Source organism: Panthera onca, chromosome C1 (genome assembly GCF_046562875.1).
Source record: "Panthera onca isolate mPanOnc1 chromosome C1, mPanOnc1 haplotype 2, whole genome shotgun sequence".
Lineage (NCBI taxonomy): Eukaryota > Metazoa > Chordata > Mammalia > Carnivora > Felidae > Panthera > Panthera onca.
In genome coordinates, this window is record NC_138346.1 from 38,162,006 (window position 1) to 38,187,331 (window position 25,326).

Here is a 25,326-nt window from a genome sequence, read left to right on the forward strand (position 1 = left end):
CTCTCTCATAAATAAATAAACAATAAAAAAAATCTTTTAATAAAAAATAAAATTAAAAAAAACCAGAATCTAAAGTGCTATTTTGATTTATAAGAATGGGAAAATATCTACATATTCATACCTTCAATTATCATGCACTGAGATGTATTTTTAAAAAACTATGTCAGGGGAACCCAGCTGGCTCAGTTGTTGGAGCATGTGACTCTTGATCTCAAGGTTGTGCATTCGAGCCCCACGTTGGGTGCAGAAATTACTTAAAAATAAAATCTCTAAAAACACTAGATCAAATAGTCAAGTGATTTGTCTAAGAAATCAGCAGAGTACAAAGAAGTCTTAGCATCCTGAAATTGCTGGACTGTTATGACAAGATATTATGTCTTAGCAATGTCTATATAACAAGTCTGTAGCAAAAAACAAAAACAAAAACAAAAACACACCAGATCAAACCAAACCAAACTGAAAAACAGTGCCCAGTCTACAATTTGTGGGACTCATCACAAAAAAGTGGTCTAATTTATGCAGGGAAAGTCCTATTTCAATTTCACTTATTATTTAAAAATTAACTTAAAAAGTTACAAACCCTGGGGCGCCTGGGTGGCTCAGTCGGTTAAGCGTCCGACTTCGGCTCAGGTCATGATCTCGCAGTTCGTAAGTTCAAGCCCCGCGTCAGGCTCTGTGCTGATGGCTCAGAGCCTGGAGCCTGTTTCAGATTCTGTGTCTCCCTCTCTCTCTCTGACCCTCCCCCGTTCACGTTCTGTCTCTCTCTGTCTCAAAAATAAACGTTAAAAAAAATTTAAAAAAAAAAAGTTACAAACCCTAATGAACATCTATCTCTAGCTACATTCTTTATATTTAACCTACCAACTCATCTCAGCTCCCGTTTACAGAGAAGCTTGCAACTTCAAGAAATAACTTAGTAACTTCAGGATTAAGTTGCCTTTATTTATTTTTTAATTTTTATTTATTTTGACAGCAAGTGTCAGCATGGTGCTTGATTCAGGGCTTGTTCTCACAAACTGCAAGATCATGACCTGAGCCAAAATCAAGAGTTGAACGCTTAACCAACTAAGCCACCCAGGCACCCCTAGGATTAAGCTGCTTTTAAAGTTAATTCTTGTTAACTAGTCATTCACTAGTCTTCAATTTTCTCATTCAAAGGGCATCATCAAAAGTTCCCAAACTCCTTCAGAATTACAATTAATTTTTATTTACCACAGTTCACAGTAGTTAATAGGCAACTCATCAGACACCAAGCTTAGACTGGAATCTTGTGTTACTTTATAGTGAAATAAACTTTATAGAGAAATAAAGTTTATCATGAGTGGAAAAATAGAAACAATGTATTTGTGGTTAAGGAATAATTTGTGTTTAAGAAAAACTATGTAGGGGCATCTGGATGGCTCAGGTGGTAAGAATGCTACCAACTTGATCTTGGGTTCATGGATTTAAGCCCCATACTGGGTATAGAGATTACTTAAAAAGGCCGGGGGCGGAGGGGGGCGGGGTGCCTGAGTGGCTCAGTTGGTTAAGCATACGACTTCAGCTCAGGTCATGATCTTATGGTTCGGGAGTTTGAGCCCCACATCAGGTTCCATGCTGACAGTGTGGAGCCTACTGGGGATTCTCTCTCTCCGCCCCCCCCACAATCTCTCTCTCTCTCAAAAATAGTTTTTCATGGGCGCCTGGGTGGCTCAGTCAGTTAAGCATCTGACTTCGGCTCAGGTCATGATCTCACAGCTCGTGAGTTCGAGCCTCACGTCAGACTCTGCTGACAGCTCAGAGCCCGGAGCCTGCTTTGGATTCTGTCTCCCTTTCTCTTTTCCCCACCTCCTACTTGCACTCTGTCTCTGAAAAATAAATGTTAAAAAAAATTTTTTTAAATAGTTTTTCCAAAAAAAAAAAAAGAAAAATTGTGTAAAAAGATAATGCCCAAATCCATAAATTAGAAAAAAAAAATCAGTGAATAACAAAGTTAAAAACTTTATAATACCAAAAACACAAAAGCTTTAGAATTCAGCTTTTTAGTCTGCAATTACATAATGATTTTTATTTATGATTCATAATCATCAGCATTAAAGGTTATTTTTACTAATAGAAATACTACTACTATTTTGATATATTATAAAGACTTACCTTAAATGTTCATATTTCCATACACCTTCATCTTGGCCTTCAGGTGGTTCAAGAATTTTGTCAATATTGGAACAATCTGCTCTTATGTTCTGCTGAATATACTATAATAAAAAAAGTTCTCATAATTAATTAACATACTATAGTACATGGTAAATCTTAAAATATATTTAATTTTTGAGTCCATGATTGCTCCTATGTTTCAACTTTTTTAGGTTATACACATAACAGGAAATCAAGTAATTCAGAAGATAGGAGGTAACCCTTACCTTCTCCAACTCAACTCCTTTGGGGTAAGATATATCACATAAATGCAGATATGGTACTTACCAGGATTGGGTGTGGGATCAAAAGTGAAACTATGATTTTCATAAGGACATAAAATGTAAACCATATAACTGTGGTACATAATGCATGATTCTATTAATATGCATTATCCAGAATAGCACATCTATGGAGACAAAAAATAGTTGTTCAGGACTGGAGAAAGAAGGGGAGACAGAGGAGAATGGAGATAACTGCTAATGTGAATGAGGTTTCTTTTGGTGGGGAGTGAAGATGTTCTAAAATTAAACTGTGGTGATAGTGTAGAACCCCGTGAATATACTAAAAACCATGAATGTATATTTTAAATGGGTGATTTTAGGGTATGTGGTATCCAATAAAGTGTTTAAAAAACAAAAAATGACTAGCAGAAAAGCTAAGTTAAAAAAAAGGAATGGACATTCATTTTTAAAATTAAATAAAAATTTCAGATCTTTTTAACGTTTCATGCAATCTATGATTTAAATAATCTAAAATTTGAACAGGCTAAATAAGACTAAGATACCTAATTACAGAAATAACTACGAGGCCTTGTTATGCCAATGTATTTTGCCTATTTTCAGGCAACCTTTCTTTGAAAATTACTCTGTCAAAAGCTTGCTCAAAAGATTTTAATGATTCTCTAATGCCTGTTTAAACTACTCTCCCTGGTTTTCTGACCCCATCTCAAGTTCCAAAGTTCTGTATGAAATTGATTCTCGCAAATAGAACCAAATTCTTTACCTTTTCCACCGGCCACCTCAAATTCCATACAATTCTTTCCAAATTCCCTTTCCCCCCAACACACTCGAATTTGCTTTTATTCAATAAATAGCATTTATTTATTTTTTAATATCTCCCTCAAAAAACAGAGACTCGGGGCGCCTGGATGGCTCAGTCGGTTAGGCGGCCGACTTCGGCTCAGGTCACGATCTTGCGGTCCGTGAGTTCTAGCCCCGCATCGGGCTCTGTGCTGACAGCTCAGAGCCTGGAGCCTGCTTCATATTCTGTGTCTCCCTCTCTCTGACCCTCCCCTGTTCATGCTCTGTCTCTCCCTGTCTCGAAAATAAATAAATGTTAAAAAAATTAAAAAAAAAAAACAAAAAACACAAAAAACAGAGACTCAGTTTTGTTTTAAATTTTAGTATTAGAACCTGGCACATAGGAGGTTTTTAACAAATTTTCACTGTCTTTTCCTAAACTACATTACTTGAAGTCAAGGATAAAGATACTACTTACCTGAAATGTTAAAACCATGGGGGATTAGGGATGAAAAAATTTACCAAAAATGGGGTGGAGACTGATTCTTTAGTATTCTCTGGTGATCCCCAAAAGAGTTTGGTAGTTAGGCACACAAAAATATATTCTATGCAATACAGCTGGCTCATAATGAATACTAAGTCTTTAACCACATGTTTAGTAACTGAATTTACTCAAAATTATTCAATTTTTTATAAGTAGAGGTACAAGTTGTCAATCTTCAGGGAATCTAGATTTTATTAATGATAATACATGTAAAACAATTAAGAAAACAGGGGCGCCTAGGGGGGTGACTGGGTGGCTCAGTCAGCTAAGTGTCCGACTTTGCTCAGGTCATGATCTCACAGCTTGTGAGTTCAAACCCTGCGACAGGCTGTGCTGACAGCTCAGAGCCTGGAGCCTGCTTCAGATTCTGTCTCTGTCTCTCTCTGCCCCTCCCCTACTCACCAGTGTTTCTCTCTAATATAAAGAAACATTTAAAAATTTAAAAAAAGAGAGAGAGAGAGAGAGAACAGGGGCGCCTGGGTGGTTCAGTCGGTTGAGTGTCCAGCTCTTGATTTTGGCTCAGATCATGATCTCGCGGTTTGTGGGTTCAGGCCCCATATGGGCTCTGTGCTGACACGGATCCTGCTTATGAGTCTCTCTTCCCCCTCTCGCTCTCTGCCCCTCCCCCTTCCATGTCTGTGTACACGCTCTCCATTTCTCTCAAAAATAAATAAAACTTAATAAAAAAGAGAGAGAACAGAAGAAATCCTTAACTCTGAAAGAAAGCAAAAATGTGAGTCCTCCATACTTCTATGGAAAGAGAGACAGCTATCATCTAAAATGAGCTAAGAAAGGGGCACCTGGGTGGCTCAGTCGGTTAAGCATCTGACTTTGGCTCAGGTCATGATCTCACAGTTTGTGAGTTTGAGCCCCAAGTCGGGCTCTGTGCTGACAGCTCAGAGCCTGGAGCCTGCTTCACATTCTGTGTCTCCCTCTCTCTCTGCCTCTCCCCCAATCACACTCTGTCTCTCTCTCCTTCTAAAATAAATAAACATTAAAAAAAATTTTTTTAAATGAGCTAAGAAAAGTAAATGTCCTAGTAGCGGATGGGTGGCTCAGTCCGTTAAGTGTCTGACTCTTGATTTTGGCTCAGGTCATGATCTCACGGTTCAGGGGACTGAGCCCTGCATTATGCTCTATGCTGACAATGCAGAGCCTGCTTGGGATTCTCTCTCTCTCCCTCTCTCTGCCCCTTCCTCACCTGCACTTGCTCATGCTCTCTTTCTCTCTCTCAATAGAAATATTAAAAAAAAAAAAAAAAAAAAAAAAAAGAAAGAAAATACCTAAGAATAAACCTAACCAAAGATGTAAAAGATCTCTATGCTGGAAACTACAGAAAGTTTATGAAGGAAATTGAAGAAGGTACAAAGAAATGGAAAAACATTCCATGCTCATGGATTGGAAGAATAAATATTGTTAAAAAGTCAATACTACCCAAAGAAATCTACATATTCAATGCAATCCCAATCAAAATTGCACCAGCATTCTTCTCATAGCTAGAACAAACAATCCTAAAATTTGTATGGAACCACAAAAGACCCCGCATAGCCAAAGTAATATTGAAGAAGAAAACCAAAACGTGAGGCATCACAATCCCAGATTTTAGTCTCTACTACAAAGCTGTAATCATCAAGACAGTATGGTATTGGCACAAAAACAGACACATAAACCAATGGAATATAGACCCCAGAATTGGACCCCAAAAGTATGGCCAACTAATCTTTGACAAAGCAGGAAAGAGTATCCAGTGGAAAAAAAGACAGTCTCTTTAACAAATGGTGCTGGGAGAACTGGACAGCAACATGCAGAGGGATGAAATTAGACCACTTTCTTACACCATTCACAAAAATAAACTCAAAATGGATAAAGGACCTGAATGTGAGACAGGAAACTATCAAAACCCTAGAGGAGAAAGCAGGAAAAAACCTCTTTGACCTCAGCCACAGCAATTTCTTATTTGACACACCTCCAAAGGCAAGGGAATTAAAAGCAAAAATGAACTATTGGGACCTCATCAAGATCAAAAGCTTCTGCACTGCAAAGGAAAACAATCAACAAAACTAAAAGGCAACTGTCAGAATGGGAAAGATATTTGCAAATGACATATCAGATAAAGGGCTAGTATCCAAAATCTATAAAGAACTCACCAAACTCCACACCCGAAAAACAAATAATCCAGTGAAGAAATGGGCAGAAGACATGAATAGACACTTTTCCAAGGAAGACATCCAGATGGCCAACTGACACATGAAAAAATGCTCAATGTCACTCATCATCAGGGAAATACAAATCAAAACTACAATGAGATATCACCTCACACCAGTCAGAGTGGCTAAAATGAACAAATCAGGAGACCATAGATGTTGGCGAGGATGTGAAGAAACGGGAACCCTCTTACACTGCTGGTGGGAATGCAAACTGGTATAGCTGCTCTTGAAAACAGTGTGGAGCTTCCTCAAAAAATTAAAAATAGATCTCCCCTATGACCCAGCAATAGCACTGCTAGGAATTTACCCAAGGGATACAGGAATGCTGATGTATAGGGGCACATGTACCCCAATGTTTACAACAGCACTTTCAACAATAGCCAAATTATGGAAAGAGCCTAAATGTCCATCAACTGATAAATGGATAAAGAAGATGTGGTTTTTATATACAATGGAATACTACTTGGCAATGAGTAAGAATGAAACCTGGCCATTTGCAGCAACGTGGATGGAACTGGAGGATATTATGCTAAGTGAAATAAGCCAGGCAGAGAAAGACAGATACCATATGTTTTCACTCATATGTGGATCTTGAGAAACGTTAACAGAAGACCATGGGGGAGGGGAAGGGGGAAAAAAAAAGTTACAGAGAGGGAGGGAGGCAAACCATAAGAAACTCTTAAGGACTGAGAACAAACCAAGAGTAGATGGGGAGTGGGGGAGAGGGAAAAGTGGGTGATGGGCAGGGAGGAGGGCACTTGTTGGGATGAGCACTAGGTATTATATGGAAACCAATTTGACAATAAATTTAAAAAAAAAAGATTTAAAACCAAAAAATTAATTAATTAAATTAAAAAAAAAAAGAAAAAGAAATGTTCTAATGCTCCCTAAATATAATGTTTACCTTACAGAAATTTTTATATTGTTTCTGAGTTATTAGTACTATTAGCAATTTCTGTTCATTCTGAAAAATTATTTTTATCATTCTCAAAACCTCTGAAAACTAAAGATTTACAACTGTAATGTTTCTCTATCCTGTCCCTGTCACACATAATGTGGTATAAATCTAAATTTGGATTAATTTTTTCAAGTGCATCACAAGATACACAAATATGAAATGGGGAAAAAAGGCAAGAATTGGCCCTATCATGAAAAGCTGTAATATTCTTAAGTACATTTTCAACATTATCTTTATGTTATTTAGTAATTCAGTTAAATGGAAAAGTAGTACCATAACTACACAAAACTTTTGTTGCTGAATTTTAACGCTAAGAGAGAGATTTTGAAGCTGAGTAAATCATACAACTATTATTTAAGAAACTAGCTCTGTACTCTTTAAGAAATTCTACCAAAGAAAAATCCAGAAAACAACCTCACAAGAGTGTTCTTTATGCTTCCAAGAACTTTAAAATCCTAACTTACCACCATTTCTTGAAAAGAATTTTTTCAGGTAGCTTCTAAAGGTATTACCACTTCTACTTCATACTGTCACCTGATCAAGCTCACTAGCATTTCAGATGCTCTCAGTATATACTTACTTCCCAGGCCTTTCAAGTCTCCTCAGTACAGGAATATACTGTACCATACTTCTGGACTAAGTTTAAAAAAAAAAAAGGGGGGGGCATAAAATTCTTCCTTCTGTTATGAAAAAGGCACAAACATATCCTTCCAGTGATTTATTCCTGTGGGCTGTAATTATTAAGAATTACAATGATCTAGTATGGTGTTTTACAGAAGATTTTTCCTAAAGCAGTTTTTAGAAATCATTTGGGAACAGTAAAATACCATTCAAAAGCATTTTATTGCTTCCAGTTCTAGGTAAGATGGAGTAAACACACATCAACCTTTCTCTCCCACCGTACACAATTATAAAATCTGGACAGAATGCATGGTATAGCAATTTGAGATCTTTGAAGAACAAATATCAAAAAGAAGAGCTGGAAAGAACACCAGATTCAAAGTATCACTGAACTCGCAGTGAAGTTGTGATGCTTCTTTTCCCCTCTGGTATCCCCTGGCCTAAACTCAATATAGGATGCAACCCAAAAAATGAGCTCTGTTGGTGCTAAAAGATCCAGGAGAAACTACATAGTTCTGGCTCAAGGAGTGGAAAATGGTACTCCTAAAAGCTCAAAAAGAATGAAAGAAAGCTGTTGGCTTTTTGCCCTCTGCTTTTTCTCCACTTTCATAGCCTATGCCTAAGACAATTCCACAATGGCAGCAAAAGCAGCTGGCAACAGAAAAATTCAAGAGACAAAATTCTCAGGAAGAGAAATTGATCTCTCCATTTGGTGGTGGATCAAACTCTATTTCTTTTTCTCTCTTTGTCTTCCCACAACTGCAGCACAATTCTAGTAAGTGGTTTCTGGTTGGAAGATCAAAAAGGTGGGCCCCAGGGAACCAGAATGTATCAGAGAGATATTAAAGAGAGCAAAATTCAGAAATGTGACCCCTTATGAACTCCTGGGCTCAATCCTAGTCTGTGCATGCCCACATACATTGATCTGATCATAATTAGCATATGACAGACTTTGAGAAATGAACTAACAGATATACCTCCACCCAGGCTGACCACAGATTGGTACACACAGAACAGATTCAAGGAAGAGTACAAAGATTTGAAATCTGAACAAACACTGGAACTGGCAACCTGTATCTAACGAGGTCAGATACCTGCTAAAACAAAAATAACATTCTCCGTGGGATTAAATAAGACCAAAGTCTCAACATAATATTCAAAATGTCCAGAATACAATCCAAAATTACTCGGTATACAAAGAATATGTGAAAATCTCAATTCAAGAAGATGAGTGAACTGGGGGAAGGGAGCAGTGGAAAGTTGTTATTGTTTAATGGACACAGAGTTTCAGCTGTTAAAGATAAAAAATTTCTGCAGACAGAGGCTATAATGATTCACAATAATGTGGATATATTTAATGCCACAGAGCTACACACTTAAAGGGCCCCTTTATAGTGTAAGCTATACACTTAAGCTGGCTCAATCGGTAGATCTCAGGGTCATGAATTCGAGCCCCATGCTGGGGGCAAAAATATAAATAAAATAAATAAATTTTTTAAAAAAGTACACTTAAAGATGGCAAAATGGTAAATATATTTACCACAATAGAGAAAAGCAGAGTGAACAACAAATAAAAACCTCAAAGAAATCCATGCTTAGACACATAATGAAGCTGCCAAAAACTAAAGATAAGCCAGTGAAAAAAGACACATGACCTACAAAATATTTTAAAAACTGCCACTTTCTCATCAGAAACCACAGACAGAAGGAACGGACACAACATGTTCAAAGTGCTGAAGGAAAGAACTATCAACCCAGAATTCTATATCTAACAAAAATACCCTTCAGGAATGAAGATAAAGACATTTTCAGATGAAAGAAAACAAAAGATAATTTCTAGCCAGCAGATCACTCTAAAAGAACTGCTAAAGGAAGTTCTTTAGACAGAAGGGGGAAAATATAACACCAGAAGAAAAGTTAGAATCAAGAAAAACAGAAATTATAAATATCTGGGTATAATTATAATAGGCCATTCTCCTCCTGAGTTCTTTGAAATATGTTTTGGCAGATGACAGCAAAAATATAACATTGACTAATGGGGTTTCCAATGTATATAAATGTAATATTGACAGGAAAAGCATAAAGGGATAATGGGATCCATAAGATGATAGTTTCTACATTATATATTTCAAATATATTATACAGAGGCACCTGGGTGGCTCAGTTGGTTGGGTGTCTGACTCGTGATCTTGTGGTCAAGGGACCAAGCCCTGCCGCAGACTCTGTGCTGAGCATGGAGCCTGCCTGGGATTCTCTCTCTCCCTCTCTCTCAAAATAAATAAACTTAAAAAAATATATTACATAAAGAGACAGACAAAATTAGAATTAAAATAGAACACTAAAAATGTTCAATCTGTAAAAAGGCAGAAAAGAGGAAACGAACAACAACAAAAAACCCAGAGGAAACAACCTAGATGGTAGACCTAAATGTAAACATATCTACCAGTGACTAAATTAATATTAAATGGCCTAAATACACCCATTAAAAGACACACACTCACACACACACAAAAAAAAAAAAACAAAAAACAAGAAAAGATAACCCAACTATACACCGTCTACAAGAAACTTACTTCAAATATAGGTAGATTAAAAGTAAAAGAATGGAAAAAGATATACCATACAAACATCAATCAAGAGGAAGCTGCAAGGAATGAAAGGTGGTTCAGTATTAATAAAAAAAAACAGGGTGTCTGGCAGGCTCAGTTGGGAAGCATGTTGAACTCAACACTCCCCAATTTCAAAACTTACTACAAAGCTATAGTAATCAAAACAATGTAGTATTGGTATAAGGATAGACATACAGACCAATGGAACTGAATGAGCCCAAAGAAATAATCCTTACATATATAGTCACATAATTTTTGACAAGTGTGCCAAGACCATTCAATGAGGATAGCCATTTAAACCATTTTTAAGTGTACAGTTCAGTGGCATTAATTACATTCACAATGTTGTGCAACCAAAGAAAAGACCCAATGGCTTCAGTGGTGAATTTTACCAAACATTTCAAGAATACCAATCCTGGGATGCCTGGATGGCTCAGTCAGTTAAGTATCCAACTTCTGCTCAGGTCATGATCTCATGGTTCATGAGTTTGAGGCTCACATCGGGCTCTCTGCTGTCAGCAGAGCCTGCTTCGGATCCTCTGTCCCCCTCTCTCCCTGCCCCTCCCCTGCTTGCACTCTCTCCTTCTCTCTAAAAATAAAGATAGATTAAAAAATAATAACAAAAAAAAAATAAATAAAGAACACCAATCCTCTTAAAACTCTTCTAAAAAAATCAAAGAGGAGGGAATACTTCCTAACTCATTCTATGATGTCAGCATTGCCTGACACCAAAGTCAAACAAAGACACGTGAGGAAAACTAGAAACCAATATCCCTCATGAATACTGACACAAAAAATCCTGGCAGGCCAAATTCAACAGCAAATTAAGAGAATTATAGATCATTATCAAGGGGGATTTATTTCTAGAATGCAAGGATGGTTCAAGATACAAAAACTGATATATATGCCTCATTAACAAAATGAAGGGGGAAAAATCACATGTTCATCTGAATTGGTATATTTGACAAAATTCAACACCTTTTTAGGTCAAAAACAGTCAACAAACTACAAACAGAAGGAAACCAGTAACATAATAACTCAACATAATCAAGGTCACGTATGAAAAACCCACAGTGCACCTCATACTCAATGTGAAAGACTGAAAGCTTTCCTCTTAAGATCAAGAACAAGATGCCTACTTTTGCCACTTCTATTCAAAGGAGTATCAGCAGTTTTGGCCAGAGCAATTAGGTAAGAAAAAGAAAAGGCAACCAGATTAGAAAGGAAGAAGTCAAACTGTTTACAGATGACATGTTCTCAATATGTACCTAAAGATTACACGCACACACAAAAAGTTCCAACTAATAAATTCAACAAAGTAGCAGCACACAACCTCTACTTTTAAAGGGAGATGGCTCAGGTCATGATCTCACAGTTCAAGCCCCACACTGGGTTCCATGCTGACAGTGCAGAGCCTGCTTGGGATTCTCTCTCTCACTCTCTTACCCCTCCCTGGCTCACTCTTTCTGTCTCTCAAAAATAAATAATAAACTTAAAAAAATTTTTTTAAGGGAGAAATATCCACACACTTTTCCTGTAATTTTTCCCAATTTCCAGGCATAGAACTCTAGGTTTATATTTCTGTGTCTTCCACAAGGCCTGTCTCATTGCCCAATAAATATCTGCTGATTGAACAATACATTCTTTACAGGCAATGAACAAATAAAGCCATTCATTCATGAATACTCTTCCATTTCCTGTGCTAAATATTATACTGAGTCCATTCGAAAGGTTTTTAGTATTTCTGTTAATATCATGAATTGGTTTTTATGCTCAAAGAATTCAACTGTATTCCTGTTTGATTTCCCAGAATCTTCAAATAACACAATAAGTCCAAACAGCTTCTACTTCTATTATCTCACTATCAAGATAAAGCCAAGCCTCTCTTTATTACATATTTTTCCTTTAAATATGTTAGTTAACCAGGGCCCCTGAGTGGCTCGGTTGGTTAAGTATCTGACTCTTCACTTATACTTGACTCTTGACTTCGGCTCAGGTCACGATTTCACTTTGAGTTGTGAATTTGAGCTTTTACATCAGGCTCTGTGCTGACAGTGTGGAGCCTGCTTGGGATTCTCTCTCTACCCCCCCTCTCTGCCCCTCCCTTGCTGGCACACGTGCTCTCTCCCAAAATAAATAAATAAACTTAAGAAAAAATGTTAGTTAACCAATGCCAAATCCAACTTACTAGTCCAACTAGTTAGTTAACCAATTCCTAGTCCAATTTTACTCATCTTTTTGTTAACCTCTTAATGCAACTTTTAATAATTGGCTATAGCAAGTATTTCTTTCCTAGATTCTAGATTTTACTCATTTTGGAAGAACTATTACATTTTTTTAAAACCCAATGTAGGGTGATTCTCAATAAGAACGTTTAAGAATCCCCTGAGGGGCTTTTCAACCCACACAAGTTACAGAAGTCCATCTCCTTGATAATCACTGCCTTAGTGAACTACTTAATAGTGGCAATAACCTAAAAGGAGGCATCTTAGCCCTCAAATGTATTAGAGAGCACAAACATTAAGAGCTAATGGCAACTAAAATTTAAATGTAAATTTAGGGGCGCCTGGGTGGCTCAGTCTGTTAGGCATCCAACTTGTGATTTTGGCTCAGGTCGTGATCTCACAGTAGGGCTCTGCACTGACAGCATCAAGCCTGCTTGGGGTTCTCGTTCTCTCTCTCTCTCTCTCTCTCTCTCTCTCTCTCTCCCCCCCCCCCACCTCTCTGCCCCTCTCCTACTTGCACTTACATTCTCTCTCAAAATAAACTTCAAAATAATTTTTAAAAATGTAAGTTTAGATACATGTTCTCAAGTTTCAGTAACCACGTATGCTCTTTCTTCCTACTTAATCATGTTATTCTAATTTAGCATTCAATTAACTTTGAATTAAATTCACTCTAAAGTAAAATTTGGTACCCTAATTTGGCACATATTAATAGATATTAAAATGTACTTAAGCTTCAGTATAGCTTACTATGCCATCTTAAAACAAAATGAAAGACTGATAAAAGTTTTAAATAGGCATCCTATTATTTCCATGGATTCTGACTTATGCTAAAAGACATAGGAATATTTAACTACTCCAAGGGAGGCAAAATGCTCAGGTTACTGGAGTTGCAAAAAACTATTGTTATTACCTGCTGAACAGCTAGTGTACTGTCCATTTCATCAAAGGATTCATCAGGCCAATTATAGAAATCCTATAAAAAAAAAAAATTCATGGTTAAAGCACATACAAAGTTACAAAGAGGCAACATTATTTTCATTAACTTTAATTCTTAATAAAGTCATACTGGAGAAGAAAGCTCTCATACTATAAACAACATGATTATCAGTGAGTAAGTCAAAGGAACTTTAAAATGAACACCAAGATTTTATTTAACTGAACTACAAGTTAAAATTTTCAACCATAAATCCCTAAACTTTTCATGGATTACCTGAGGAGATAAATCTATCACTTTTTTGTTTATGGTGGTTAAATATCTCTCAAAAAGTTAAGTTGAAAAAAAATCTCCAAGCACTGATTCAGTTTTTACCTAAAGAGAATAGTTTGTGATGGTGGTGGCAGTGGTGGTGGTGCTAGTAGTAGTTATTGTCCACAAGTACTATTTTAGACATTATAAATTATTATTCCAATTCCAAACAGTGTTTTAAATTTCTAAATCAAAATATGAGTTCTGCTAAAAAGTAGTCAACCAGTCTTCATTAAGGGCAATTGGTACTTTTGTGGATCACCTTATACCAGTTCTGAAATTCTCTATAAATAGTCCAGTTCACAGACATTCCCCTAAGTATTTAAGAATCTTCCCATCTGACTGATCTTTTTCAGCAAAGTCTACCTATGTATCCTTAGCAGGCAGCACAACATATAGTAGTTGCTTGATAAATGTCTCTGGGGTAAAACTGAGGGAAACAGGAGTAGTGAACCAGTGATCTATAACCCTGTATCAATCAACATGGGTAAGTCTCCAAACACTTTAAGCAAAAGCTGGAGCAAATGACAAATTCAGTGTACGATACCACATGAATAAAAATTTAAGAAAGTGCAAAGCATACTTCTGGAGACAATGCATACATAGTAAAAGTATGCAGCAAAGCAATGATAATCACTATCATTTGGTTGGAAGAAGTGAGTAGAAGACAGAAGAGTGTGATAAAGAGGGATTTATCTATATTAGTAACGTCTTAGTTACGAGAGTAGATGATAGGTATACCTTAAGTGTCTTAAACTTTTCACATTTTTTTATAGTTGCCCTATATGAATGAAAATGAACTAACTTACTTTAATATGTCAGGAGGGGCACCTGGGTAGCTCAGTCAATTATGCATTCCACTCTTGATTTGGGGCCAGGTCATGACCCCATGGTTCCTGAAATTGAGCCCTTTGCTGAGCTCTGCGCTCACAGCTCGGAACCTGCTTGGGATTCTCTCTCTTCCTCTGTCTCTCTCTCTGCCCCTCCTCTGCTTGAGTTCACTTGCTCTTTCTCTCATATTATTTAATGTTATTTAATATGCTCTCATGTTATTTAATAGGTAGATCAAGAAATAAAAATAACTTTCTAGAAATTGTTCCACGGTGTTTTTTTCCTAGATAGCATGTAGTTTTTTAAAATTCTTTCTATGCAATTTATACTGAAAATGTTTTCCATCAATATGCTTTGACTATTCTTCCCTTTAAAAAAATTAAGGTAGTTTGTAAAATATTTTGTTTTAAAAATATTAAAACACACATATAGGAATATACAGAAAAGATATAAAAGTGTTAGCTGGTAACCAAATGTTTTGTCTCATCATAACTGTCAAACACTGTTAAACACTTACAAAAGGAACCAAAAATTGGCTTAATGAACATTCTCATGCATTTCATGAAATAAACATTTACTGAAAACCAACTATGTGCCTATATCCCAATCTAACCAATTAAAAAAAAAAAAAACTAGGAAAAAAATAAGTAGAAAGACACCTCACCTACTCTATTATAGTTCTAAATAAATAATTTAGAATAGATCTATTCCACTGAAGGAAATCAATGTGACAGATAAGAAATAGGAAAGAATGCTGCTTAAGCAGTCTTCTTTTTTTAATCCTTACCTTTTCTGTGATATTTTATTTAACAACCTTGATCTATGACAATGTGGGGAAAAAAGCAAAGGAGAATTCTTGTATGTTACTTACTCATAACATAGGAAAGATGTTACAATATTAACTTAAAATATATTCTTTCTAACCTTTCAAAATTAAGAACTGAGTAAATAAAAATGGATGGCGCTTCTCAGAATATGAGAACACGAGTCCACCTCAATATAAAAATATAAAAGCTGATCACTTAAGAGAAGAATCAGAAACAGTGTTCCTACAGAATATGAGGTAAAAGTTTCTGAGACAAAGAGCATTTATAAAGAAAGTCTGGAAAAAGTAAAAAGCAACCATATATAATATTGGGGTGCTGGGTGGCTCGGTCGGTTAAGCATCTGGCTTCAGCTCAGGTCATGATCTCACAGTTCATGAGTTTGAACCCCAAGTCAGGCTCTGTGCTGACAGCTGACAGCCTGGAGCCCACTGGATTCTGTGTCTCCCTCTCTCTGCTCCTCTCCCCCTCCCCTCTTTTATGCGCTCGCTCACTCTCTCTCTCAAAAATAAACACTAAAAAAATAATTAAAGAAACCATATACAATATGTAAATTCCCAGTGATATGTCCACAAAACTGCCAAAAGTAACTGACAGCTAAATGTGACTCTATAGTAAGACTTTTAAACTAAACTCTCCAAAATTCAGTACTAAAAGCAACTTGATGAATAAACAAGGTCACCAATGAGCCAGAGACTATGTAACCTTGAGCAAATGCAGTCAATTCTCTGGGCTTCAGTTTCCCTGTCTGAAACATGGATCTGGTAAGTGTCTGGATATAAAAGATACTTTGAAAGGACTTCTTTTCCAAAATTCTGTGCAGTATATTAAAATATTTTCTCTGGCATATGGTCAGAGCTCCATGTTTTTTTCCAGTTTGTTTTCCCCACTTATTTCACTTTTTCTTTAAAATTACATTTTAACACATCTCTTCTGATTTTAGAGCACCTGTTCAACAGCTGGTGGATTAAGCACATCAAATCTAAATGTCTATGTGAATATTTTCTTAGAATGTGAGGCATCCGCCTTTTGAAAATTCCCCAGAACCAATACCTAAATGAACACAAACTCACCCCAGGTACTGCCTACTAAAAGTTGATAAAACTATTACCAGTTTATTCCCAAACTATGCCTCACAAGTAATAACAAGGAATGACATCTAACAAGAGCAACCTGATGATGAAACTTGTTGGGCCAGAGAAAAGCTGCAGCGAGAAATGGTCAAAGGCAAACCGCAGGAGGATAATCGCCACCAGGATCCGGCTAGACAAGCTGGCAGGCAGAAGCCGGGCAGGCACGTCACAAGCCAGGTAGGAACCGGAAGCCAGAACAAGGTTGGCTGTTTACACCCCCTCCCGCCGTGGCGGCACCGACCCTCCCAAAACCCCAGGGTCTCCACCTGGCCGGCCGCGCCCCTCGGACGATAGTCAGAATTCAGGGGAGAGACGAGAACAAGTAGTCGCTGCCGACGGGCTCGCACACCGGGGTCCCGGCGGTCACCGCCCGAGGCTCGCACCCAGCCCCTCTGGCCCACCCTCAAGTCAGGGCTCCGCAGGCCTCGCGAGCGGCCGCCGCCTCAGCCAGACCCAGGGGTTGCGGCTCCGGAAGAGCAGGCCGGGCACGGGTGCCCCCTGCCCGCCAGCTTACCGCCCCGGCCCAATCTTCTTTCGGGGGCGGCCAGCTTCCAGGTGCGGCGCGGCTCGCCACCGAGAGTCCCCACGCAGAAAAGGTGCAGAGATGGTACCTGCGCCTTGGTGCCCGGCCTGTTCCGCCTCAGCACTGCCGTCCCCTCCGCCATGACCATAGTGCCAAAGTCTAGGCGGCTGGAGTCGGTACCCGGATGTAAGGGAAGGCTGCCTGCGCCGGGGCGGGCGGGGATAGTCGGGGGGCGGGACGGGGTGGAGCGGAGCTCTAGGTCCGGGCGCCAGGGAGGGGCGGCAACTGAAGGATCAGCCGTGGCCCGCGCGGAGCAGGGCGGGAGGACGGAAAAGAGTACCGGAAAGGAACAGCTGGCGGAGGGAGGGACACGAGAGAAGGAACAGCCGACGACTCACCAGTCGCGGCGTGGAGGAAGGGACAAACATGGCAGCGAGGACGAGGACTGGCTTTGGGAAAGTCCGCAGGCCCCCACCGAAGCCTGCTTCGGAGTGAGCAAGAGCGTAACACATTGCTGCATCTCCCTGGGTTTAGGTTAGTTACACTCAACGGATAGAGCTTGCACAACGGTGACCGTTTCAGTAAACCTTTGTCCTAGCAGATACCCAGAGAAGCATAATTGTGTCCCGAAATCCTCATAGACAAGCAAAGTGGAAAAACAGGCCAGCAGTCGGAAAATTCCACAGACCCCCGCATGAAACCGACCCAATCTGAAATAAGACTAGGGCTTAGATTGTCAAATGGTATTTCCGCCATCCTCTGACTTCAAAGCCAAGGACCTTTTCAATGACAAATTTGTGTAGATAAAAGACTGAGACACTAATTATCTGAAAATGGACATCTGGTACACAAAATTAACTCGTAGTTTTTGCAAGTCAGAAGCAGGAGGAGGAAATGATGTCCCTTGACAGATGGTGGGAGTTGTACATCTTTACAGGATTCTAAATTTCCTTTGTTGCAAGTTTTAAGTGTTCTCTTACGTTATGAAATCATGGCAGTTTTGGCAAACTTTTGTTTCCTGTTTAGAAACGTTAAATCTTTGATCTGGGTTGAGGGGGGCCATAGGATACCAGATAGAAAGCCAGCTCAAAGGGTGAAAACTGCATATGCTAGGGTGATTTTCAAGAGAATAAAACATCAGATATCCCATCAAATACACTTAAAAGTGTATCAGGAATGCTGAGAGGAGAACTATGTCACAGCCTCCAAAAATGGAAGAGTGTAAGAGAGGTTGGTTAAGTTGAGTAGGAGCAAAGCTGAGTAATTAGCAGTGACTTGAACTTGGCTCAAAGGGGCCTGAGAGCAGGAAGTTGGTTTGTCTTTAAGATTCATTCATTTTGAAAGATGCATAGACTGATAACTTTTCCAGAACAAGGAACGTAATTCCATCACTACTTCCTAGGATATCAAAAGATTTATTCATTCAACAAATATTTATTAAGCCCCACGATGTGTTCAGCACTGAGGTACAAGTATGAAAAGGCCCAATCTTTAACCATGAATTGCTTAGAGTGTAGCAGTGGAGAAAGACGTGCAATCACCAGTTCTCTTACTAAATACAGTGAGAATCTTGGACAAGTGGCACCCAAATTGTTGCCTCCCAAATAAAGACATGGGGTGGATCTGGGGAGAGCAGAGTGCTAGGTAGGACTATAAATCTTTAAACAACTCTACCTCACTTACTCCAAGGATTAAAGTTAAAATTTCCCAGATTGTGTGGTTATGTCCCTGAATTGTAAATAACAGTTACCTACAATTGAAGGGGCTCATCGTAATGTTCTCTTAAGTCCAGATTTGTTATATTGTTTCAGCTCATCTGAAAAAAACAAGAGAAAAAGTGAATAAGTAGAATTAAATTCAGGAACAGAATAGGCATTCATCTCTGAAAAATCCAGTAAAGTTGCATTATGATGTCGACTCTGGCCTTGTTTACAGGAAGAACCTTGTTCTTTAGGTTTGAAATGTTTCTAGCTCATAACCTTCACATTTATTTCTTCATCACTCTGCAGATTATGACCTCCAAACAAAACCACATATCTAAACAGTGTTATTTTGGTGGGTGGGGGAAGGGAGGGAAGAAGAAGAAAAGAGAGCATGATCAGTAATAGCAATAACATGTAATACTGGGTTACTTGAATATTTCAGTTAAAGGAGGAATAGTCTTTTGTTTTTTAATTTTTTTTTAACATTTATTTATTTTTGAGAGAGAGACAGTGTGAGCAGGGGAGGGGCAGAGAGAGAGGGAGACACAGAATCTGAAGCAGACTCCAGGCTCTGAGCAGTCTATACAGAGCCTGACTTGGGGCTCGAACTAATGAACCGGGAGATCATGACCTGAGCTAAAGTCAGATGCTTAACCAACTGAACCAACCAGGTGCCCCAGGAACAATCTTTTTTAAGATAAAATGGAAAAGATGGGGCTGGGATTCAGGAAATCGAGATTCTCTTGCCTGTTGACTATAAGACTTTGAACTGTCAAATAAGAATCTAGGGTAAGTGGCACCCAAACTGTTTCTTCCCTAAGAGAGACATTTCCTTATTTGTACTGAAAATAGTACACAGCAGTTCTTTCTCTCTACCTCATAGATGATGAAAGCAAGTATAAAAGTAAATATTCATGGAGCACCTGGCTGGCTCAGTTGGTAGAGCATGTGACCCTTGATCTCAAGGTTGTGAGTTCAAACCCCACGTTGGGTGTAGAGATGACTTAAAAATACAATCTTAAAAAAAATAGTAAATATTCCTTGACTTTTATTAAAGTTTTAAAAGAAAATATTTTAGAAATCCAAAGTATCATGAGCAATTTCAAAAATATCTAACCTGTATGAAATTCTCTTGAGCAAATGCTGAGAAACATGAATAAGATGTATAAGCTACTTTCCTCAAAGAGCTTAAAAATGAATGGGGAAAGGTGATATGTAGATTACTACAAAGCAAAATGTCTGAAGTCTGTTGCTTGCTGTCCATTCTTCTTCACACATGTTCTTTGCAAAACATAGTTTGATCTTGCTCAGTATCCATCTCTTCCCATATGACTAGAGAAAGGTAAACCCACCTCTAGCTGACGTTTAAGTCCCTATTGGCCTAAGCCAATGTTTAGTTAAAGGGTAAGCATCTGACTCAATTTTAGCCTTAAGAGATATAAAAGGATATCTGATGGAGGACTTTGGGGAAAGGTTTCTTCTTGAGGAGATACCAAAAGAGATGGTTGAGATGGTCCCTTTTTTCTTCCCATGAATATTGCCAAGTTTAGGACTGCACCTACCACGTTGACTTGAAGGAAGCCAGCCTAAGAGCAAAGCTGACACACTGAATGATGCATGAAGTAGTCAAAATGTACCCTAAAGCATGGATATTAAAGCATGCAGATTTCATTCCAGGCCAAGCAAAGATGAAGCAGCAGAGAAACATGGGGTTATATGTTCATAGTTGAACAAATTAGTGCCTACATATGGTCTTATACATTTTTCTTTCTTTTTTTATGTTTATTTTTGGAAAGAGAGAGACAGAGTGCGAGCAGAGGAAGGGCAGAGAGAGGGATATACAGAATCGGAAGCAGGCTCCAGGCTCTGAGCTGTCGGCACAGAGCCCACTGCAGGGCTTGAACTCACAAACTGTGAGATCATGACCTGAGCCGAAGTTGGATGCTTAACCGACTGAGCCACCCAGGCACCTCTATAAATTTTTCAATGTATTAAAAACAGTTCAAACTTAGACACTTTGACTACAGATGAATAAGATATCAAACTCCTATGGCACTTCACTTTTCTCTCTAGAATTCTAGGATATTTGATCAAATTGGCGATTGTGGTAGCCAGCTGCCAAGATAGCCCCCCAATGATTATTAAATCCCTTATGTACGCTTTTAGTAGGTAAACTTTATTTTTATTTTTTCAAGTTTGTTGATTTATTTTGAAAGAGACAGCTCACAAGTGGGGAAGGACAGAGAGAGGGAGAGAATCGCAAGCTGGCTCCACTCTCAGTGTGGAGCCTGATGTGGGGCTCGATCCCACGACCATGAGATCATGACCTGAACAAAATCAAGTCTGTTGCTTAACCAACTGAGCCTCCCAGGCACCCCAAACTTTATTTATTTTGAGAGACAGAGCCAGTGCAAGTGGGAGAGGGGGTGAGAGAGGGAGAGAGAGAATCCCAAGCAGGCTCCGCAATGTCAGCCCAGACCCCAATGTGGGGCTCGAACCCGTGAACTGTGAGATCATGACCTGAGCTGAAATTAGGAGTGGGACACTTAACCAACTGAGCCACCCGGGCACCCCTGTACACTTTTTGTTGTTTATTTTTTTAGTAATCTCTATATCCAATGTGTAACTCTTAACTCATGACCCTGAGATCAAGAGTTACATGCTCTCCCAATGGAGCCAGCCAGGTGCCTCCCTGGTATGTACATTTTTGTGTGGATCTCTTTCATACTAAACTGGGCTGGCCTGTATAATAAGATACTGTGAAAATGATGTGTGACTTCTGATGTTAGTTCATAAAAGACATTGTGGCTTCTGCTTTGCTCTCTTAACTCACCTGCCCAGTGTGAGAAAGCTGCCATGTGTGAAGCAGTTAAGTAGCCTTATGAAGGGTCCTGGTGCAGAACTGAGGTTCCCACCAAAATCAGGCATCAACTTGCTAGAGTGAACCAACCATCTTGGAAGAATAGCCTCGAGGCCCAGACAAGTCTTTGGATGATGGCAGAGATACCCCCCACCAACTAGGACCACCCAAATAAGATGCTCCCAAATTTCTGACCTATGAATACTATGTGAGATGTTTATTGTTGTATTAAGCCAGTAAATTTGGGATGATTTGTTATGCAGCAATAGGTAATTAATACAGTAATTCCTAAACTTTGAGGAAGAGAAAATATGATCAGAAGAGACCAGTCACAACAGACTATTATCCTTTCCTCTTTTCAATAGGTCACCTAATGTCTTTCATGAATTTAGCAGCACTTCCTATCTTTATTTTCTCAATGACACTAATCTCTAATATTTGCAGGGGCACCTGGCTGGCTCAGTTGGTAGAGTATGTGACTCTGGATCTCAGAGTTGTGAATTTAAGCCCCACGTTAAGGGTAGAGTTTACTTTATTTATTTATTATTTCTTAATGTTTATTTCCTTTTGAGAGAGAGGGAGACATAGAACCTGAAGCAGGCTCCAGGCTCCAAGTTGTCAGGGCAGATTCCAATACAGGGCCCGAACCCACAAACCATGAGATCATGAACTAAGCTGAAGTTGGACGCTCAACCTACTGAGCCACCCAGGTGCCCCGAGTTTACTTCAAAAATAAATAAATAGGAATGCCTGGGTGGCTCAGTTGGTTAAGCATCCAACTCTTTTTTTTCAGCTGAGGCCATGATCTCATGGGTTTGAGCCCTGCATGCGGCTCTGTGCTGACAGCATGAAGCCTTCTTGGGATTCTCTCCCTCTCTCTCTCTCTCTGCCCCTTCCCTGTTTGTGCACACGTGCGTAGGTGTTCTCTGTCTCTCAAAATAAATAAACTTAAGAAAAAAAATAAAAAATAAAATGAAATTATGCTATTAATTTAGTTGTTTATTTCTCCCTCCTGAATTGTATTCATTCCTGTATCTCCAGTAGTGCCTGGAACTTGTTCAACAAAATGAACAACTTAAAAGGAACAAACTGGCCTTTTTGAACTGACACTCAAGTCAGATAAGTAACCCATTGATGCTTTTTCCAAATCAAGTCTCTAGGCTAAATGATACGGAAAGACCATTTTGCAAGACTTGGGATAAATTTTAACATGTCTTAAAGAACTAGGCTTAATCTGTAAATTACGTTTTATAATAGGAAAATCTCCAGATTAAGCTAACATTGAAATTAAAACAAAAACTATAAAAGCACCTATGGAAGAACATGTAAGTATTGGAGAAGACTTTTCAGTTTGACATAATACCCAGAAGCCATGAATTCAGCAATACCAAAATGACTTCCTGCAAGTTCAAAAAACAATAACAAAATCAAAGCCAAAATTATAAAGAACCAATTTCACTAATAAATAAACATATCACACAAACCATAAAAGACCAGTCATCCATTAGAATGATGGGCAGAAGATATTAACAGTCAGTAGGCACTGTCAGTTAATAGTAAAGAAAATAAAGATGGCTGTCAAACACAAGATGCTCATCCTCATTCATAATGATAAAAGTAAAATTTTAAGAATGGCAAAATAAAACCTTTATAACATCCTGTATTATTGAGAGTGGGAAGAAATCAGTCTCATACATTGCTGTTAGGCTGTTAATTGATAGAACTTCTATGAAGGGCAACTTGGAGACATGCGTGTGTATACACATATATGATCAAAATCCACATACCCTTTGACATAGCAATTACATGTCTAGGAATTTGTCTTAAAAATATACTTGTTCACATGTGCAAAATAATATATGCAAAAATTTTATTCAGTGCAGAAGTGTTTCTAATAGCATAAGACTAGAATTTAAATACCCATCAGTGGAGGGGCACCTGGGTGGTTCAGTCAATTAAGCACCTGACTCTTGATTTCAGCTCAGGTCATGATCTCTTGATTCATGGGTTCGAACCCTGTGTCAGGCTCTGTGATGACAGCACAGAGCTTGGGATTATGTCCCTTCTCTCACAAAAATAAACAATAAATAAATATTCATCAGTGGAGAATGCTTAAATTATGGCTCATCCATATAATAGAACACTATATGGCTATAATGAGAATTTTAAGAAGCTCCTTATGTACTTTATAGATTAATTCCAATTTGTTAATACAAAAAAGGTGCCAAATGGTATATATGGAATGTTATTTCTTGGGAAAAAAAAAAGATATTTCACATACATGACATGTATGTATGCATGTCCTTGCATGCATACACACACACACACACACACACACACACACACAGTGTATACATAAAATATCCCTCAAAATGTAAATCGTAACACTAGGTACCTCTAAGGATGGAACTGTGTGGCTGGGGGACAGGGAAGGGAAGGATATTTTTCACTGTGTATCTTTTCAGTGCATATCCTTTTGAATTTTTAACTACATGAATGTTATCTACTTTTAAATAATGTAAGAAAAAAAAAGTAAGAGGCCTGACTCAAAATGTTAAGGGATGTCTGGTGCCCTCCTTTTACAATTAATTCTTAAACTAAGAGGAGCTATGTGATTTGTCACATGTCACATAACTAGTATGTAAGCAACACAGGATCAGAGCTTAGATTTGATTAGGCTTTCTCTTTAAAGTTGCTTAATGGCAAAAGAAACCATGTAAACACTCTCCACATAAATAAATCAAAACATTAAAAACAAAATTTTTTTTTTTTAAATGGGGCACCTGGGTGGCTCAGTTGGTTAAGCGACTGACTTCAGCTCAGGTCATGATCTTAGGGTTCATGAGTTTGAGCCCCGCAAAGGGCTCTGTGCTGACAGCTCAGAGCCTGGAGCTTGCTTCCAATTCTGTGTCTCCCTCTCTCTCTGCACCTCCCCCACTCGCTTGCTCTCTCTCAAAGATAAACATTAAAAAAAAAAAATCTTTTTTAATCAGAAGTTCAAAACTCTATTTTGTTGTGGGTGCAGTGAAAACAGCAATTAACTTGCTGGAAGAGACATGATTTGGTATCACTCTGGAGAGCAATCTGGCAGTCCTTATCAAGAAGGTTAAAAGTATTCATAACCAGTTTGTGCATTGTTGAAAGAGTACAGAGAAGACTCGTCTTATCAAATATCAAACTTGAATACAAAAGTTTGTTTATATTTATATTGAATACAATGTGGTAGAATAGAGAAATCAATGGGACAATCCTATAAAACCCAGGAATAGACTTAAAGATTTAATGTATAATAAAGATGTTACCTCAAACTTCAAGGTGGGGAGTGGTGGTGGGTAAAAACAAATAATAAAGCTGAGACAAGCCAAACATTACTTACAAAATAAAAGTCAGATACATAGACCCTACAGTAAATAAATTATGGATTAATTAAATGTTCAAAAGAAAAAACTACAAGAATGAGATTTGAGTAGCTACAAAAACCTGCACATCAAATTAGGACAAATATAACAAGTTAGTACCTCCAATATATAAAACCTTATGATCCATGTTGGTTGGTAGTAATGCAAAATGGTGCAGCCATTATGCAAAACAGTATAGAAGTTCCTCAAAAAATTAACAATAGAGGGATGCCTGGGTGTCTCAGTCTGTTAAGCCGACTCTCAATTTGGGCTTAGGTCATGATCTCACAATTCATGAGTTCAACTGGGCTCTGCACAGACAGTGCAGAGCATGCTTGGAATTCTCTCTCAAAATGAATAAGCTTAAAAAAAAAAGTTGCAGAGGTGGGTCCTGGGTGGGTCAGTCGGCTAAGCATCCAACTCTTGATCTTAGCTCAGGTCATGGTC

General features: G+C 38.4%; 1 protein-coding gene, 1 long non-coding RNA gene and 1 other non-coding gene across 4 annotated transcripts in view; 1 reads left to right on the top strand and 2 right to left on the bottom strand.

The window, feature by feature from the left end:
* The window catches only part of MOB4 (MOB family member 4, phocein), a 28,642-nt gene extending 11,504 nt beyond the window's left edge, over positions 1-17,138 (bottom strand). Inside the window, exons 1-3 of one of the 2 annotated variants that reach the window (XM_078451040.2) lie at positions 17,007-17,138; positions 13,272-13,334; positions 2,134-2,234 (exon numbers count right to left, since the gene is read on the bottom strand). In XM_078451040.2, the coding sequence (XP_078307166.1) occupies positions 2,134-2,234; positions 13,272-13,334; positions 17,007-17,066 (224 nt within the window). In that variant the 5' untranslated portion in view covers positions 17,067-17,138. Of the gene's footprint in view, positions 1-2,133; positions 2,235-13,271; positions 13,335-16,435; positions 16,536-17,006 lie in introns of those variants that run through there. The other variant, XM_078451041.2, reaches the window with a different exon arrangement.
* On the bottom strand, positions 55-2,127 carry LOC132677541 (uncharacterized). The gene is made up of 2 exons (XR_009609319.3): positions 826-2,127; positions 55-590 (listed from the first exon to the last, which is right to left on the bottom strand). It is a non-coding gene; the product is annotated as an uncharacterized LOC132677541 (long non-coding RNA).
* A 2,404-nt stretch (positions 17,139-19,542) lies between the features above and the next one.
* Positions 19,543-19,615, top strand: TRNAK-CUU (transfer RNA lysine (anticodon CUU)). Its single transcript has one exon. It is a non-coding gene; the product is annotated as a tRNA-Lys (tRNA).
* The last annotated feature ends 5,711 nt before the right edge of the window (positions 19,616-25,326 follow it).